The sequence below is a fragment of the Mangifera indica genome, chromosome 12, assembly GCF_011075055.1.
Source record: "Mangifera indica cultivar Alphonso chromosome 12, CATAS_Mindica_2.1, whole genome shotgun sequence".
Lineage (NCBI taxonomy): Eukaryota > Viridiplantae > Streptophyta > Magnoliopsida > Sapindales > Anacardiaceae > Mangifera > Mangifera indica.
Window position 1 is genome coordinate 3753433 of NC_058148.1, and position 17474 is coordinate 3770906.

Below are 17474 nucleotides of genomic sequence, written 5' to 3' on the forward strand. Positions count from 1 at the left end.
TTTGGTGTTTTTGACTCAATCTAAATCCAGATTTGAGTGTTTTCTAATCCAAAAAATGAAATGACATGTCACAAATAAAATGACTCAATTTGACTTAATTTAGATTCAAGTCATGTCTTGTTAACTTGTTTATAGAACAAGCGGACCGGCCAAGTACAAGCGGTTACATAATGGCCAAAGGACTATTTCCCATCCAAGGATTGCTGTTTTTCAAAGTATTCCTTTTTTTATTTTGAAAATCTCAAATAACCATCCATGAGTAGTTAAATTTAATAAAACCCTAAGTTCTTAAAATTTTATCTCTTTTCCCCCCCTAAACTTTAAAAACTAAAAGTTTTCCCCTAACCTAAGTTTTAAAAAATGATAGTTTCCCCCTAGGGTTTGGTTTTCAGATCTTCAATGTCAAATCCGATGCCATTACCGACTATTTATCCCTCCCGAAGCTTTCTCTCCCTCTGACAGTCTCTCTCTACCCATTTGGACACCTGATCGACATCGAATAAGACTTGAAAGACGACGGGAGATGAAGAGCTTCGTCAAGGAAGATGAAGTTCTTCGTCTTTCAGAAGATGAAACTCTTTGTCTTTCAGAAGATGAAACTCTTTGTCTTTCAGAAGATGAAACTCTTTGTCTTTCAGAAGAAGATTGATACTGAACGAACTTCCAAATGGGTGGAGAGAGACTGCTGGAGGGAGAGGAAGCTTCGGGAGGGATAGATGGTCGGCAATGTTACAAAATTTAGTGTCAGAGATCTGGAAACCAAACCTTAGGGGGAAACTGTCATTTTTTAAAACTTTGATTGGATGAAAACTTTTAGTTTTCAAAGTTTAGGGGAGAAAAAAGAGATTATATTTTAGTTTATTTTTAATATTATAGATAAAATAACGATTTTACTTTTACTACCGTTAAATTTAACAGTTTATAGGTGAGTATTTGAGATTTTCAAAGTTAAAGGGGGATACTTGAAAAAACAGCAATCCTTGGGTGGGACATAGTTCTTTGGCCTTACATAATTATCCAATTTGATGACGAAAGGGTCATTTAGACAAAAAAAAAAAAAAAAAACCACGCAATAATACAATCTCAACCGGTCAACACTGTACTAGACGGTAGAACGAGTCTGTAGTCACGTTATTTTGTAGTCCTTGATTCTGTTTCTCACTGTCACTTCTATTCTAGGGTTTGTTCGAATCAAATTCGACGCGACGCGAAGTGAAACGATCTCTCTTCTAATCCAATTCTCAGGTGCTATTCTGGTATACAAATTCTCACTTCTCATAATAATTCCTCTAAGGAAGTCCATATTAATATAATTAGATCTGTCTCAATTTGTATATAATTTCTACTGCATAGAAATTTGATTTCTCTTTAGTTTCTTGCGATCTTAGCGCTTTGGAGTTCTGTTAGCTGGACGTAATTGGAATATTAAAATACATAAAAGCTTTGTTCTTTTGGGTAATGGCGGAGGCTTTTTCTTTTGTTCCTGTATTATAGATGCTCAAACTGACATTCAATAAAAACTATCGAGATTTATGCATAGCATTGACTTCTCAAGAGGAACGAAGTCAATGCTTTTTTTACTTTTAATTATTTATTTAAATTTCTGGGTTTTAATTTTTGGCCTTAATTTTTATTGTGCTTTTAGGTTTATAAATTGCTTTGCATTCCAAGTGTTCACTGTTTAGGAAGTTGGTGCTTTTCGGGGTTAAATTTCTGATGTGTCTCCAATTCGTTTGAGTTTATTTGGTGTGAGTTCTTACCGTTTAAGTGAAATTAAGTGTGTATGGAAAAGAAATTGGTTCTAATGGCACAACCACAGGTCTAGGGAAGAACCACCAGCAACTCCAGTCAAGAGAAGGATGATGTTTTGAAACACAAACAGTGCAATGCTTTGCATAAGATTCATTAATATAAAGCCTAATACTTTTACAATGAAAGGTGGACCTTTATATAGGTCATAACAAGGCTTAGGATAATACAAAAAGTTTGAATTTTAAATGAGTCATCCCACAAAGGTGAGGGACAATGAGCCACCATAGTTGCATTTCTGGTCTTTGCTGATTATGGTATGGTATGGTTTGTTGCCAGCATAGAACCTCTTTATAAACAAAAGTTTATTTTGCTTGCACTCTCTCTCTAGTTACTTATTATGTTTTTATGATATTAATGATCCTAACACATAGGTCCATGGGTTACTACTAAACTTGCTATCCAGTCTGACCCATAGATTCTCCTGTTGGTGCACGGTTATGCCTTTGAAAATAATGTAGTGGTGGTGCCTTTTTAGGTTACTAGCAAACTGAATAAAAATGACCCTTAATTGTAAAAATTTTTTATAAATTTGACATCTTCAATTATTAATGGATATTTTGAATTAATTTCATAAAGCTACACTTGATCATTTCCTATAAGTTGTAGCACTAGGTTAAACCTACTTTTGATATGTCTTATCTCAAATTTGCTCCTTTTCTCACTTTGTCAGTGTCTCTTTGTGACTGGCTGTCACTGTCACTGTTAATCCATGTTGTTGTCTCTAACAATCAAGCGGTCACCATTTATGTTTTTCTTCCAATAACTTGCTTGTGGGCTGATGATATATGCTTCATTCACTATATGTTTTCCTTATTTTTTTAAAAATATAAGCCTCCAATAAACCTTTTTTTTTAAATTATCTTCATTATTGATACCCATTAAATTATATAGTAGGAAAATGTTATTTGTGGTCAAAATGATACAAATAGATTTAATTTAAAAAAAAAAAAACCATTTATTGGGCTTTACCTACCTTGGCAAACCTGAGCTGATCATTATTCTGCCAATGCAGGCTTATTGTATTATGGGCTAGAATGGGTCAGGGGTCTGATTTAGCCAAACCAGATCTGCTTTTGAAAAGTGCCTAACCTTGAGGTTTACATTATTAAGCAAACCCATAAAACATTTCTTGATCTAATACTTGATGTCAATAATTGCCAAGTGTTTTATGATTGTATATTTTATGTATATGCAAGTCTAGATTTGAACAATAATTTATTTATGAAAGAATAGGTTTTTGCACCCATAGCTGTATGTGTTTGTGATGTCTACGTCGTTCTTAGTATTTTCTTTCTAATGGACTTGCCATGATATGAATCTATTTCTTCACTTGCCGTATGTAAGTCACAATAACAAGATCAATAGTTTTAACAAATGAATTAAAAGATCTGATTTGCTCTTTTGTGTTTATTTTTTCATCATTTGATTTTGTTTCGGAGAAAAGTCTTTCTGTGAGTATGGCAGAGGAGGTGGAGTACCGTTGCTTTATTGGTGGCCTTTCATGGTCAACATCTGATAGAGCTTTAAAAGATGCATTTGAAAAGTTTGGTCATCTTCTTGAGGCAAAGGTAATCAATCCTTCAATCATGTTTACCGTTTAAATGCTTATTTTTTCTTGTCGTTAACTTGTTTCCTTCTCAATTTGTTAGATTACTCTGGAATTATATTGTAGCATAAATATAATAAGGCATTAGCTTAATGTTGATAGTTCTTAGATCAAGTGGGATTGAATTGAACTTTGTTAGATGGTTATTAGGTGCTCCAAAAATTGGACAACGTGTAAAATTTCACAAGTCAGGACAATTGAATGTAAAAATAAAAGAGAAAGGAGTTGAACATCGGTAACTACACTTAGGGTTTATAAGCAATCACATAATCTCTGCTTTACATGTAACAATATTGGTATCTTTTATCGATATGCTTATTCAGAAGTCTTTCCCATTGAAGCTTGAAATCCGCATTCTTAGGGTTTTCTAAGGTCCACAACTTGCCTTCCACCAAATTCATAGTGATACTCCATAAACAATGAGACCATATACTTAGATCCTTACAAAATCAATATTATTATCTAGAAATTTTAAACAAATTAAAAAAATTACAAGATGTCGAATGGGCCGTTATCTCGTTTAAGAAGGCGTTGGGATGTTGATATCGTATAACAAAGATGAAAAAAATATAGCAAAGAATGCAAACAATTCTTTAAAACTGACACTATTAATAATTGAACTGAATTCTGAAATTGAATTACAATTACAAAGGGCTGGAGTGTTTTTATAGGTTGGCAATTGACCTAATTAAAATATAAAACTATCACTTATAAGGATTAGGATAACCATTAAAAGAAAACTAATTTTACTAGAAATAGGATAATCTAATTTAACTAGAACTAGGACTCTTTGCAAACTAATTTTTTCTAAAGGAACTAACTCTATTAGGATTTAGACTTTAACTAAACTTAAAACACTTTCATAAATAAAATCAACCTCTAATCTTGACATGGAATAGGATTCCACATAGATTAAGATTCAAAAGTTCTGCCAAAAGTCAAGATTTCCAGAAAATCTCCGTCTCTCATCTTGTCATAGCAAGAATTTTGTTTTGGTGTGCCTTGACAAGTAGCTTCGACCTTAGCCTATGATTTTTCACTTCCGTGCACACTCTCTTTTGTCTTGACTCATTACTTGGTTCGAGTTTACTTGATCTTTCATCAATAGGAACAAAGAGTTAAAGCTTTATCTGTCTTTCTACAAATAATGCACTGATTTTTTGATGAATGAACCCAAGACATTGAGATTTAATACTTCAAAAGTACTAACCATACTAGCAGAAGTCGGCCAAGACTAAGTTTTAATCTTAGAGGGGACTTGTGATGTAGTACAAGTGTCGAATGGGTTATGATCTCATTCATGAAGACATTTGGATGTTGATATTGTTTAACAAAGGCGAAATATATAGCAAAGAATGCAAATAATCCATTGAAGTGGACACTTTATTAAAAACTGAACTGAATTTTGAAATAAAAAGCTTATGACAAAGACTTGAAGCCTTTTTTATAGGCTGAATATTGTCCTAATTCAATTAGAAAACCAACACTCAAAATGGTTAAGATAACTACTAAAGGAAAACACTTTTTTACAAAATAAGAAAGTCTAATTTAATTTGGACTATGACTTTTAGGATACTTTGAGTTTAAGAAAACTATCTTTAATAGAACTAGGACCTTAGGAAAACTTATCCTTTAGGGAAACTAAATTTAACTATGGCTGGGACTCTATAACACAATTTTGTAGACTCATTAGAACTTTCAAAACATCTTTCCAACCACATTAGAACCTCTAGATACATTAGGACTCACAAGATCCTTATGAAACATGAAATCTTCCCACAAAAACAACTTGGCTGAAATTGTGCTGTGGCGTGTAGATTCTAACCCCAATCTTTCATCCACTTTCTCCTTGCTCTCTTATTTTGAATTCCTTTTTTCTATGCTTTCTTCCTCTCTTGCCTTGGTTGCTCTCCATGCTCTTTCCTTGGTTTCTCTTCATGTTTTGGTTAACTTAGTCCTCCATCATACTTTGCCACAAAAGAAAAGAAACTCACCCTTGAGTTATCATCACTCAAATAGCCCATAAGGTGATGAAGTAAGTTCTTGGCTCAAATTTTCTCAAAATTTGGAGCGTTTGATAACCCAAATATCATGATCAACCATTCATATAATCCATCTTCTTTCCTGAACACTGTTTTAGGAATTGACTGGTGTAGGTTAACTCTCATCTTGCTTGAAGTCATGTGTGGACATAACAAGGTCTAAGAATCCCCAACATTTTGAAAAAGCACGATCTTTGCATTCAAACAACCATATTTCATCAAAGTATGAATCTGATAGGAGTCAGGAGTCACGAGAGCTGTTCTATCAAGAGGAAATCAAGAAACTCTCCCAGCAAAAGGAGCTCCGACGGATATCTGAACGCAACCTAGCTAACAACTCAAATATTTTGATGTTATATATGGATAAATATAAGAGACAAAAATGTAATAACTGCAGTGTGTAATGTATATTATACTGGAAAATGAATACGAAGTTCAATCTCCAATCATTTTTGTTTCATACACTGAACTGATTAATAACCAAAATACAAAGGATTAACAACCAGTAACAAAAGAGTAACAAGCGAAAATACATTCGACTAATCCAGCATTCGAGTCCTTCACTCTACTTCTTCTTCTTCAATGTTCTGCCCTCCTTCCTTCGTTCTCCAGGCTTTTGTAATTTTTTTCCCTTCCTTTCTCATTGTTCCCCCATTCTCCTAGCGCCACATCAGCTTCCCTGGACTTGATGGTTCCCAATGTCTGCTGCCTGCTTATTTTTTATGCTTCCTGTCGATCTTGGTTTGTAGTGGTTTCCTTAGTTGGTGAGTTGACATTTGTTCCACAATTTGCTGCAGTTTCCTCAGTTAATTGAGTAGCATTCATGTCTCCTGCACTGTTGTCATACGGATTGTTGCCGTTAGGTGGATTAGTGCTGCCAAGTGGACTTTCTCTTTTTTCTTTTTCTGTCTTCCTCCGAATGTACACTTTCTCTCTAACATTACCCCGCCCATCGAGAGGCACCTTGCCCTTAAGGTGTAAGCGAGGAAAGAGATACTTGAGATTTTCATATAACTCCCAAGAGTTTTCCCAATCCGGAAGGCCTTCCCACTTGGTTAACAATTCCAAGTCCCCCTGGGAGGAATACCTGTGTGCTAACACCTTTTCTGGATATACCTCCAACTCCATTCCCTCATTCAAGCATTTCGGTAGTGGTTGACACACTGTTGCCTCTCCCATTTGTTTTTTAACTGCGAAATGTGGAAGACAGGATGTATTCTCGCTTCCTCCGATAACGTAAGTCGATACGCCACTTGCCTAATTCGTTCGATCACTTTGTAAGGCCCATAAAAGCGTGGGCTCAATTTTTCATTTGGGCGAGATGCTAACGAACGAAGACGGCATGGTTGTAGCTTGAGAAACACGCGATCACCTACTTGTAATTCCACCTCTCTTTTGTGCTTGTCGGCAACCCTTTTCATCCTCTCTTGAGCTTTGCATAAATTATTTTTCAATTCCTGGAGGATTAAATTTCTTTCTCGTATCATGGCATTCACTCCTTCAATCTTCGAATCTTCTTCCACCCATTTAAGAAGAGGTGGGGGGTCCTTTCCGTAAACTGCTTTAAATGGAGTCATGCCCGTCGAACTGTGAAATGATGTGTTATACCAATATTCGGCCTAAGCTAACCATTGTGGCCACTCTTGTGGTCGATCCCCACAAAAACAACGTAAGTAAGTTTCGAGACTTCGATTCACCACCTCCGTTTGTCCATCCGTTTGAGGATGGTACGCTGTACTATACTTCAATATTGTCCCTGCTGCCTTGAATAATTCCCTCCAAAAATTACTCAAAAACGCACTGTTTCTATTTGAAATTATAGTTCTTGGGAACCCATGGAGGCGCACCACCTCCTTAATAAATAATTCTGCAACATCCTTGGTTGTAAATGGATGTTGCAGTGCCATAAAGTGCCCATACTTCGTCAATCTATCAATTACCACCATAATTACGCCTATCCTTTTTGCCTTCGGGAGGCTCGTAATGAAATCCATTGAGAATTCTTCCCACGTATCTATTGGAATAGGAAGCGGTTGAAGAAGGCCTGCAAGAGAAGTGGCTTGATATTTCATTCTTTGGCAAGTGTCACACGTAGCCATAAAAGCCTTGACATCTTTAATCATTCCTTCCCAGTATAGGATTGAGCTTAGCCGTTTATAAGTCCTAAAAAAACCAGAGTGGCCCCCATAAGATGAAGAGTGGAATTCAACCATAAGAAGAGGGATGAACCTAGATTGGCGTGGCAACACTAATCTGTCTCGATACGTCAATTTGCCTCTTTTAAGGAATATCCACTATGAGCAGAGGGGTTGCATCTTAAGTCTTGGATGATGCCTTGTAATTTTTCATCTTTGCTGACTTCTTTCTGTAACTCTTCAGCCCCTTCCACCTGGATAACAGAGATGACATTCAGTTGCTCAGTGAAAGTCGGATTTCTGGATAAGGCGTCAGCCGCCTTGTTCTCACATCCGGGTCGATACACTATTTCAAAATCATATCCGAGCATCTTGACCAGCCACTTTTGTTGTTTGTGTCCAATTATCTTCTATTCAGTGAGAAATTTTAGGCTTTTTTGATCCGTTTGAACCTGGAATCTTCTGCCAAGAAGATAGTGACGCCATTTCTGGAATGCAAACACTATTGCCATCAGTTCTCGCTCATACACTGATTTGCTACGGTTTCGTAAAGATAGTGCCTTACTTAAATATGCCACTGGTCTGCCTTCCTGCATAAGTACAACACCAATTCCTGCCCCCGACGTGTCGGTCTCGACTACAAATTCCTTGGAAAAATCTGGAGCGGCTAAAACTGGAACCGAAATCATGGCATTTTTAAGTTGGTCAAAGGATTGTTGCGTTTCAGGCCTCCAACAGAAGGCATTCTTCTTTAATAAGTTGGTGAGTAGTTCAGCAATTTTTCCATACCCTTTCACAAACCTTCGATAATAACTTGTTAACCCCAAAAATCCGCCTAATTCTCTCAGATACCTTGGTTCAGGCCATTCTGCCATATCTTGGATTTTTCTTGGATCAGCCTCCACTCCTTTTTTGGATACAATTTGGCCTAGATATTCGATTTGATCTTGTCCAAATGAACATTTCTTCCGATTAATGACTAATTGGTGATCCTGAAGGAGTTGCAGCACTGCCCATAAGTGCCGCATATGATCTTCAAACCTTTGGCTATAAATTAGTATGTCGTCGAAGAATACCAAAACAAATTTACGAAGATATGGTCTGAAAATCTCGTTCATCAACCCTTGGAAGGTGGCTGGTGCATTAGTCAATCCGAATGGCATGACAGTGAATTCGTAGTGCCTCTCATGTGTTCTAAAAGCTGTTTTGTCAATATCTTCTTTCCGTACTCTAATCTGGTGGTATGCCGATTTGAGTTCCGACTTACTAAAGACCTCTGCAGCTCCCAATTCGTCCAATAGCTCGTCGATGATAGGAATTGGGAATCGATCGGGTATAGTGATACTGTTCAATGCCCTATAATCTACACAAAATCGCCATCCCCCGTCTTTCTTTTGGACCAAAATTACTGGGCTTGAAAAGGGGCTTACACTAGGCCTCACTATACCTACTGCCAGCATCTCTCGAACAATCTTTTCAATTTCGTTTTTCTGATAGTAAGGGTAACGGTATGGTCACAAATTGGGCGGTTGGGCTCCTGGCACTAGCCGTATGGCATGATTGTTGTGCCTCTTGAGTGGAAGCTCACAAGGTTCCTTGAACAATATTTTAAATTCCTCCAATAACTCCTGAATTGTTGGATGTATTGTTGCCTCTTCCTTGTCACTGCACTCATTTATCGCCCTCAATTCTATCCAAAAACCATCTTCTCTTTTTACCACAAGTTTGCAGAGAGTCTTCAGTGAAGATTCTAGACGAATTAATGATAAGTTTCCAGTCAACTCCACTTTCCTTCCTTCCTTCCCATCCAAACCGCATAGACTGCTTTTGCCAATTAATTTTTACCTCTCCTAGAGTCTTCAACCATTCTACTCCAAGTATTGCAGCTACTCCTCCTAATCGGAATGGAAGAAAATTGAGTCTCAAAGGAAGTCCTTGCAGTGTTAGTTTGACTCCTTCACACCTTCCTATACCCTTGATCTTACGATTATCACCCAATATAACTGAATAATTGGCTGCTTGTACTGGAATTCCCAACTCAGTCACCAATCCTTCAGAAAGAAAATTATGGGTGGCACCGCTATCAATTAACACTACCACCTTCCTTCCCATTATTTCTCCCAACAATTTCATGATCTTAGGTGAATCGAACCCTATAACTGAGCTGCTGTTCAAGTTAACCTCCATCTCCTTGCTTTCTGTCACCATTTCTTCTGCTTCTAGATTCTCTGTTCCTTCCTCTGGCTCCTCTTCATCAGCTAGCAGTATCCTTAGTTGACGGAATCGACAACGATGCCCTCGGACGAATTTTTCGTCGCAACGGAAACAGAGTCCCTTCTCCATCTTGGCTCGAAATTCCTCATCTGAGAGGCGTCGATAATTCCCATCTCGTCGTGGAAATGAAGAAGAAGCTCCAGAGCTCGCTGTGGGTTTTACATTAGACGTTTGGGTAACCTGAGTTGAAGGTCCTTCATTGCGATGGGGAAAAGAGGGGCGTGTCTCTGGTTGATAGTGATTTGGGCCTTGGGTTGGGTTCACAAATGGGTTGGGCGAGTTGCGATTCTGGTAATGGGAATGTGTTATGGTTGGGCTATTATGAAATGAATTGTTGGATCAACTATTATATCCATTGACACTTGGGTGGGGAGTGAGAAGAATTGGGCTGGAGTGTGAATGATGGAGGGGGCGGGTTGTTGGAGTATAAGCCTTAGGGAAGGGCTTACCTGGTTTCAGAACATACTTTTCGTCAATAATTTTATTTTTCTTCTCCACTTGACGAGCTTGTGTCATCATCTCCGTCAACGTTCGAGGGTGGAACATCTTCACCTCTGACCGGATTTCTTCCATCAAGCCGTTCATAAAAATAACTTTCAGTTTATCTTCTGATAACCCGTCAACTACTGCCGAGAGAAGTTCAAAACGGCTGCGGTATTCCTACACCGTACCATTCTGTCGTAGGGCGAACAGTTCTTCCTCTGCCGTTCGTTCGTTCGTCCGACGGTGGAAAGCGCTCTAGCACCTCCTCTTTAAATGCTTCCCATCCCAAGAAGGGTTGGTGCTTTTCTCGCCATTGCAGCCAATGGAGGGCATCCCCTTCCATGCAAACTCCGGCCGCCGTCAGCTTATCTCTCTCTATCAGTCGATTCACTTGAAAGTAACGTTCAATCTTTGATACCCAATTTAAGGCGTCCTCACCACCAAAAAGGGGTAGTTCCAGACGACGGTACTGCAAGTCCCTCTGGCCTCCAGTGATGACTTCTACCTCCTCTCGGTCGCCCTTGTTAGCTCCTCCTTCCTCCAAATCCACCTCCTCAGTCTGCTCCAAGGGTGAGTTTATGGGTTCTCTCTGAGGTGTGAACAGGACGGTGATGGGTGGGTCCCCATTGGTGCTTTTCCCTTATCATTTCCTTCCTTTGCCACTGTTGATTCCCTTAGTTCCCTAAGGAACTCTTTGATGGTTTCCATGTCAGATTCCATTTTTCCTATTTGATCATTGATTTTCCTCCCATTCGCTTTCACCTCTTCCAGCCCTTCCTTGACGGTCGTTATCTCCGACTCCAAGTTCTCTACCCTCGCTTCTATTCTAGTCATACTCTGATACCAATTGATAGGAGTCAGGAGTCACGAGAGCTGTTCTATCAAGAGGAAATCAAGAAACTCTCCCAGCAAAAGGAGCTCTGACGGATATCTGAACGCAACCTAGCTAACCGCTCAAATATTTTGATGTTGTATATGGATAAATATAAGAGACAGAAATGTAATAACTGCAATGTGTAATGTATATTATACTAGAAAATGAATACAAAGTTCAATCTCCAATCACTTTTGTTTTATTCACCGAACTGATTAATAACCAAAATACAAAGGATTAACAACTAGTAACAAAAGAGTAACAAGCCAAAATACATTCGACTAATCCAGCATTCGAGAGGCTGGTCTCTCCCTTACTCTACTTCTTCTTCTTCAATGTTCTGCCCTCCTTCCTTCGTTCTCCAGGCTTTTGTAATTTTTTTCCCTTCCTTTCTCATTGTTCCCCCATTCTCCTGGCGCCACATCAGCGTCCCTGGACTTGATGGTTCCCAATGTCTGCTGCCTGCTGCCTGCTTATCTTTTCTGCTTCCTGTCGATCTTGGTCTGTAGTGGTTTCCTTAGTTGGTGAGTTGACATTTGTTCCACAATTTGCTGCAGTTTCCTCAGTTAATTGAGTAGCATTCATGTCTCCTGCACTGTTGTCATACGGATTGTTGCCGTTAGGTGGATTAGTGCTGCCAAGTGGACTTTCTCTTTTTTCTTTTTCTGTCTTCCTCCGAATGTACACTTTCTCTCTAACAGAATCATCCTTGTGATGCTCCTTTGAACCCAGATTGTATGCTGCCTCATTGGGAAAAGTACTTCCTAGTTTTAGTTCAACAAAGTTTTGAAGGTCTCTCAAGGATGGGAAATTTGGTAGATCCTTCTTCGGATTAGCATAGTTACATCTTGGAAGAAGAAACAGGATTAATGGTGGTTTATGTTTGATGTCATCTTCCACATCCTTATAAATCTTAGTATGTTCTTCTATCTTTAGATGTAATTTTTGCACCTTTTGAGCAATCACCACATCCTACAAGATACCATCTTTAATGATGTACTTAAAGTGTGAATTGATATCCTTTTGGTGTGAGCCATCATCTTAGTCATCTACTATGTTTGCATTTAGTTGAACAAAGAGAAGATTGCGTTGATCATTATCGGTAGAATTCTCCTCATCATCTTCCTTGGCTTCAGAACAATCTTGAATGAAGAGAAGAATATCTTTTTGATTTGAAGTTTCCTTCAATTTTTCCAACTTCTTTATCACCTCTGGGTATTAACTCATTCTCTACTTTAAGTTCATATCTTTCATGAAGTTGAGGTGATTCTTATATGTTTGAATCACTTACTAGAATTTTGTCAATCTGCTCAGTATCTTCTCCTTTTGTTTCTTCGTCAGGTTGATGGACTTCTGCAACATTCGATTTGCTTGCAAAATTTTATCATAGACTGCAAAGTCTTGCCACATCTGCTTGATTTGCTCTATGCTAAGAAATGTGCATATGATTTCATTGTAGGATCTATTAGTGTAGCCATTATAACTTAGGCTATGATACCATCTGATGCAGGACAAATACTGAATGGTTCTTGATCTCATTCACGAAGATGTTGGGATGCTGATATTGATCAACAAAGGCAAAAAAATATAGCAAAGAATACCAAAAATTTTTAAAACTGACACTTCATTAATAACTGAAACTGAATTCTGAAATTGAATGCATATTACAAAGACTTGAAGCCCTTTTTATAGGCTGAATATTGTCTTAATTCAGTTAGAAAACCAACACTCGAAAGGATTAAGATAACTACTCAAGGAAAACTCCTAGTAAAATAAAAAAGTCTAATTTAACTTGGACTGTGACTTCTAGGAAACTTGTTGTACTTTAAAATAATTAACTTTAATAGAACTAGGACTCTAGGAAAGCTTATCATTTAGGGAACTAATTTTAATAAAAACTGATACTCTATAACACAACTTCCTAAACTCATTAGAATTCCTTGAATGTTTTTCAGCCGCATTATACCCTCAAAATACAGTAGAACTTACAGAATCCTTTTGAAACATGAAATCCTCCCACAAAACTAACTTGGCTGGACTTGTGCCACTGTGACCAGATTCTATCCTCGAACTTTCAACCAACTTTTCCTTGCTCTCTTACTTTGAATTCCGCTTTTTCGTCTTTTCTTCCTCTTGCCTTTCTTTCTCTTTCGCCTAGTTCCTAATCATGCTCTTCCTTAGCTTCTCTACATGTTTTGGTTGACTTGGTCCTCTATCAACTTTTGCCTTCCATACAAAAAATTTTTGGTAGTTTTATAGCTGTGGAACCATCCAATCAACCAATTGAAGAATAATTTGAAAGAAAAGGCTTCCAAGAATTCCAACCTACAACAACTCTATAGTTATCCTAAAGAAAATTTCAACAGGTGAAGGAAGAGATGTTAACTCACTGATTTTTCAATCCCATAAAATTTCAAATAAATGAAAGTGGCACCAAAATGAATTTTGGGGGAAAACTAACCTACTCTTAATAGACACCTTGTGGGCTCTAGAACAACGATAGATTTTCTCCGATTCAACATTATCTTGAAACCAAGATCTATTCCTTCACTGGACAATAATTTCCTAATGGTTTGAAAAAATACAGTGGATTCAAGATGGAACTTTCCGTGAATTCTTTATGGATTTGCTAAACACAATTTTAAAATCCCTTCCTTATTCCTAAATTTCCTGAATATTTCATGTTACCTCTAAGGAAAGAGAATTCATTTCAGAGGAAATGCTACAGCCTTCATTGGATTGCCAATCCTCAATCCACCTTTACTTTAGGTAGGATGAGAAATTAAGTCCCGATTAACTAGGTTGATCTTCCTTTCCAGTCCCACAAAAGGTCTCCCATAGAATTTGCTATTGTAACTTTCAATTGTAAATTCGACTATACCCTAAATCTTAAACAGAGATTAAAATAATAATTAAGGATATAAGATGAGACTGCATAAATCAAGTAATTCTCTCATTGCAGACAAGCAACCTTTTATCTGACCCTTGAAAGGAGGAATCAGTATCACCGGACACTATCTTGAACAGTCTTCCATCTTTCTTCATTCAATGTTTCTGAATGTATTCTCCACCTCAATAAGTTTTATGTATTTTTTAATTGCTCTCAGATTATATTTCAATTCCAACTTCCAGTAAGATGGTTGAATACCGCACTAAAAATTGTAGAAACTTATCTAATGGGGAAGTGTGAATGATGAACAGAAGGGTACTCCTTACAGATGTCTGACCTAGTGTTTCTAAACTCTGTTTCCTTTAACAATGTACCTAGGGTGAGTTATATTTTGAAAGGAAGCCTCTTTTCAACCCTCAATTTATATTTTTTAATCTTATTTTAATTTCCTCAACAGCCAGATCCTACAATTAGAGGGTTTAGGCTTATCTCCTGAAGGAAGACCCCAGAATTTAACTATTGATTGACAATCCAGATTTATTTTCCAATATCTTGACTTTCCCTTTCATGATAATCCAACACCGAGTAAAACTATAAGTTTTCAGTCATTTAAATTCTCTAGCCAAGGTTTGATGTCTCACTTAGTTGATCATTAAGTCTGCTCTATATAAGCTTCGTCAAGTTATTAAGAGCTTCAATAATTCAGGAATTTTTTTTCTGGTTTTCTGTGACTGTTTCCATTTTATAATCAATAATTGCTGCTATTTGAATACATGTTATTTTCTTCTTTCAAAAATCATTCTTTTCAACATTTATGCTAGCTTCTTGAGTGTGTTGCTGCTGAAATGAGATGTATTTGACATGCTTTAAAGGCAATATTCTTTTTAGGGTTTGTTGATTTGTTAAGGAAATGTGCCTGGTAAGATAAATTCTACTTTTGGTGAACATATAAAATTTTTATGAAGCATTAACATTGTGTTTATTGAATTATGCTGTTAATAATTCAGATTCTTCTTTGTGCTTTATACTTTTTTCTGCTGGTAATAATATGATTTAACAAGAATATTTATTTCTGTTTAGGTTGTTGTTGACAAGTACTCAGGTCGTTCTCGTGGATTTGGGTTTGTCACTTTCGACAAGAAAAAAGCAATGGAAGATGCTATTGAAGCAATGAATGGAATTGATTTAGATGGGAGAACTATAACTGTGGATAAAGCTCAACCACAAGGTTCAGGGAAGGATCATGATGGAGATCGTTACCGTAGCCATGACCGTGGGCATGATCGTGACCATAACCGTGCCCATGGCAGTGGACGTGGATCTAATGGTGGAGAGTGTTTTAAGTGTGGCAAGCCTGGACATTTTGCTAGGGAGTGCCCAACTGAAGGGATGAGAGGCGGTCGGTATGGTGGTAGGGATGATAAATATGGCGGCAGTGGTGGTGGTGGTCGTTACGGTCCTGACAGAAATGGTGATCGATTTGGTGGGCGCAACAGAGATGCTGGCAGTCGTGGTGGTTCTGGAGGTGATCGCTATAATCGTGACCGTTCTGGACCTTATGAGCGTCGAGGAGCAGGAGGCTTTCGTTCAGGATAAACGATTGCTTCTGATCTTGGTATGCTACATGCATGTACTGACATTTAGATTTTCATCACCATTTTTGTTTTACTGATGGAATCATGTTCCTATCCTGCTGCAGCAGGGGAGTTGGAGTCACTGCTTATGCTGCCTGAAGAGCATGAAGTTTCTGGGTGGATCGGTACCGTATCAGTCTTTTGACTCCAAAACTTGGCACAAATATTCAACTGTTAATTGTTCCTAAAATGCTCAATTTGATGTTTTGGCTGAAGGAATCTTGTGCTTTCTGACATGAAGTGTGGAATTTGTTTTACTCTTTGAATGCCATATTGTCTGCTCCATTCTCGTTATTTATTCATAGGCAGCTAGCCAAATTGCTGCCAGATATTCCATTTGCTTCATGTCATAGGCAAATGCATTATGGAAGGTGGTTATCTGGGGGACTGACGATGAGGGACCTACAATTTTGAGTTCTCTGTTCCCCACTTGGGAAGTAAAAGTACTAGAAGTAAGATGCCAAGTTTGGCTTAATATGCACTAGTGAAGCGGGTAACATGTTTTTCTACATACTACTTTTCAGTGGTGGTTTTTATTTTGTTCTTTTGTCTTATATTAATGGTGTTAACCTTTTGGCAGGATACTTGGCTGTTTATGGTCTTTTTGGTCTTTATGGATACATGATTGGGTTTCTTTGTTGCTAATTGGACATGGTTTAAATCTTTAAAATTGTCAGTCTTTTGAGCCGCAACAAGTCATCTGCTATTTAACTGAATATAATCAGATTGATGTTCTTGATGGTGCAATGATGGAAGACATGGGATATTGGAGATCTTATTATTTCAGCATTCCCCGTGTCTCTACTACAATTCTCATCCATTGTAGGTGATTGCTGTTTTTTACCTTGATCCTCTACCTGCATTCCAGTTTCTTGATTCTATTTGCTGTGATTTAGACAAGTGAAATTTCCAGTGAATGTTCCTGTTTCAATTCTCCTTGTGAGGATTGTTTGACTGAAGAATTATTTGCTCCTAGTCCTCAATGAGGGATTTTCTTGGAGATTGCTTAGTCCTTAGTAAATTATCACTGAAAGGCTAGTCTAGGAAATGAATAACAATTTTTTCGCAACATGCAGTGGTAGATAAGATACAAGCCTTGCACCAAAATAAAAATGTCCCACTAGAGTGTAAATTTCATCACATCACAGGATTTATGCTTAGTTATGGTCTTACATTGATGTTGGTAATCTGCATGATTCGGTATAGTTTTTACCTAAATTTTAATAACTCTCCAACACTCAAGGCGATTAAGTTGTCTTTCATCATTGTTTGTAAGTGTTGTGTTGTATGTTCTATTTGTTATACTTGTACTAGTTCTCTACGTATTTATTCATGGAGACAGCCATTTTGGTGTTATTTACTTGGATTTGGTTTACATTGTGAGCTTAGTGAATATATGTTGTTTATATATAGGTTGTAGAAACTTTCATTTGGAATTTGCACTTGATTTCTCTTAAGTTTTATTCACTTTTGTTAGATTTGAAGGTGTTTTGATGATTGAAAGAAAAAAAAAAAGGAAATTACAAATTTGTTGAAGACATGACTTAGATTATGATCAAATTGGTCCAAAGCATAAAAATGCAAAATAGACATATGAATGATCACATACATGTTCATGAGAAGGTACAACTCTGAACGATCAATTGTTATTTGCTCTGGAAATTTTGGACATTTCTTACACATGATGAATGACTATACATGAGATTTTGTAGACTCATAGCACG

The 17474-nt window shown here is 37.4% G+C and overlaps 1 protein-coding gene across 4 annotated transcripts; it reads left to right on the forward strand.

Annotated features, from left to right (window-relative positions):
- Positions 1–1093: 1093 nt before the first annotated feature.
- On the forward strand, positions 1094–16086 carry LOC123192432 (glycine-rich RNA-binding protein RZ1A-like). Of its 4 annotated transcripts, none has more exons than XM_044604981.1 (4): positions 1094–1245; positions 3257–3380; positions 15197–15731; positions 15816–16086. In XM_044604981.1, the coding sequence occupies exons 2-3, from the start codon at positions 3270–3272 to the stop codon at positions 15710–15712; spliced, it is 627 nt and encodes a 208-aa protein (XP_044460916.1). In that variant the 5' UTR covers positions 1094–1245; positions 3257–3269; the 3' UTR covers positions 15713–15731; positions 15816–16086. The 4 variants fall into 4 exon arrangements, with proteins under 4 accessions (XP_044460916.1, XP_044460918.1, XP_044460915.1 ...); XM_044604983.1 differs by having other exon boundaries at positions 1101–1256; positions 15819–16086; XM_044604980.1 differs by having other exon boundaries at positions 1103–1256.
- The last annotated feature ends 1388 nt before the right edge of the window (positions 16087–17474 follow it).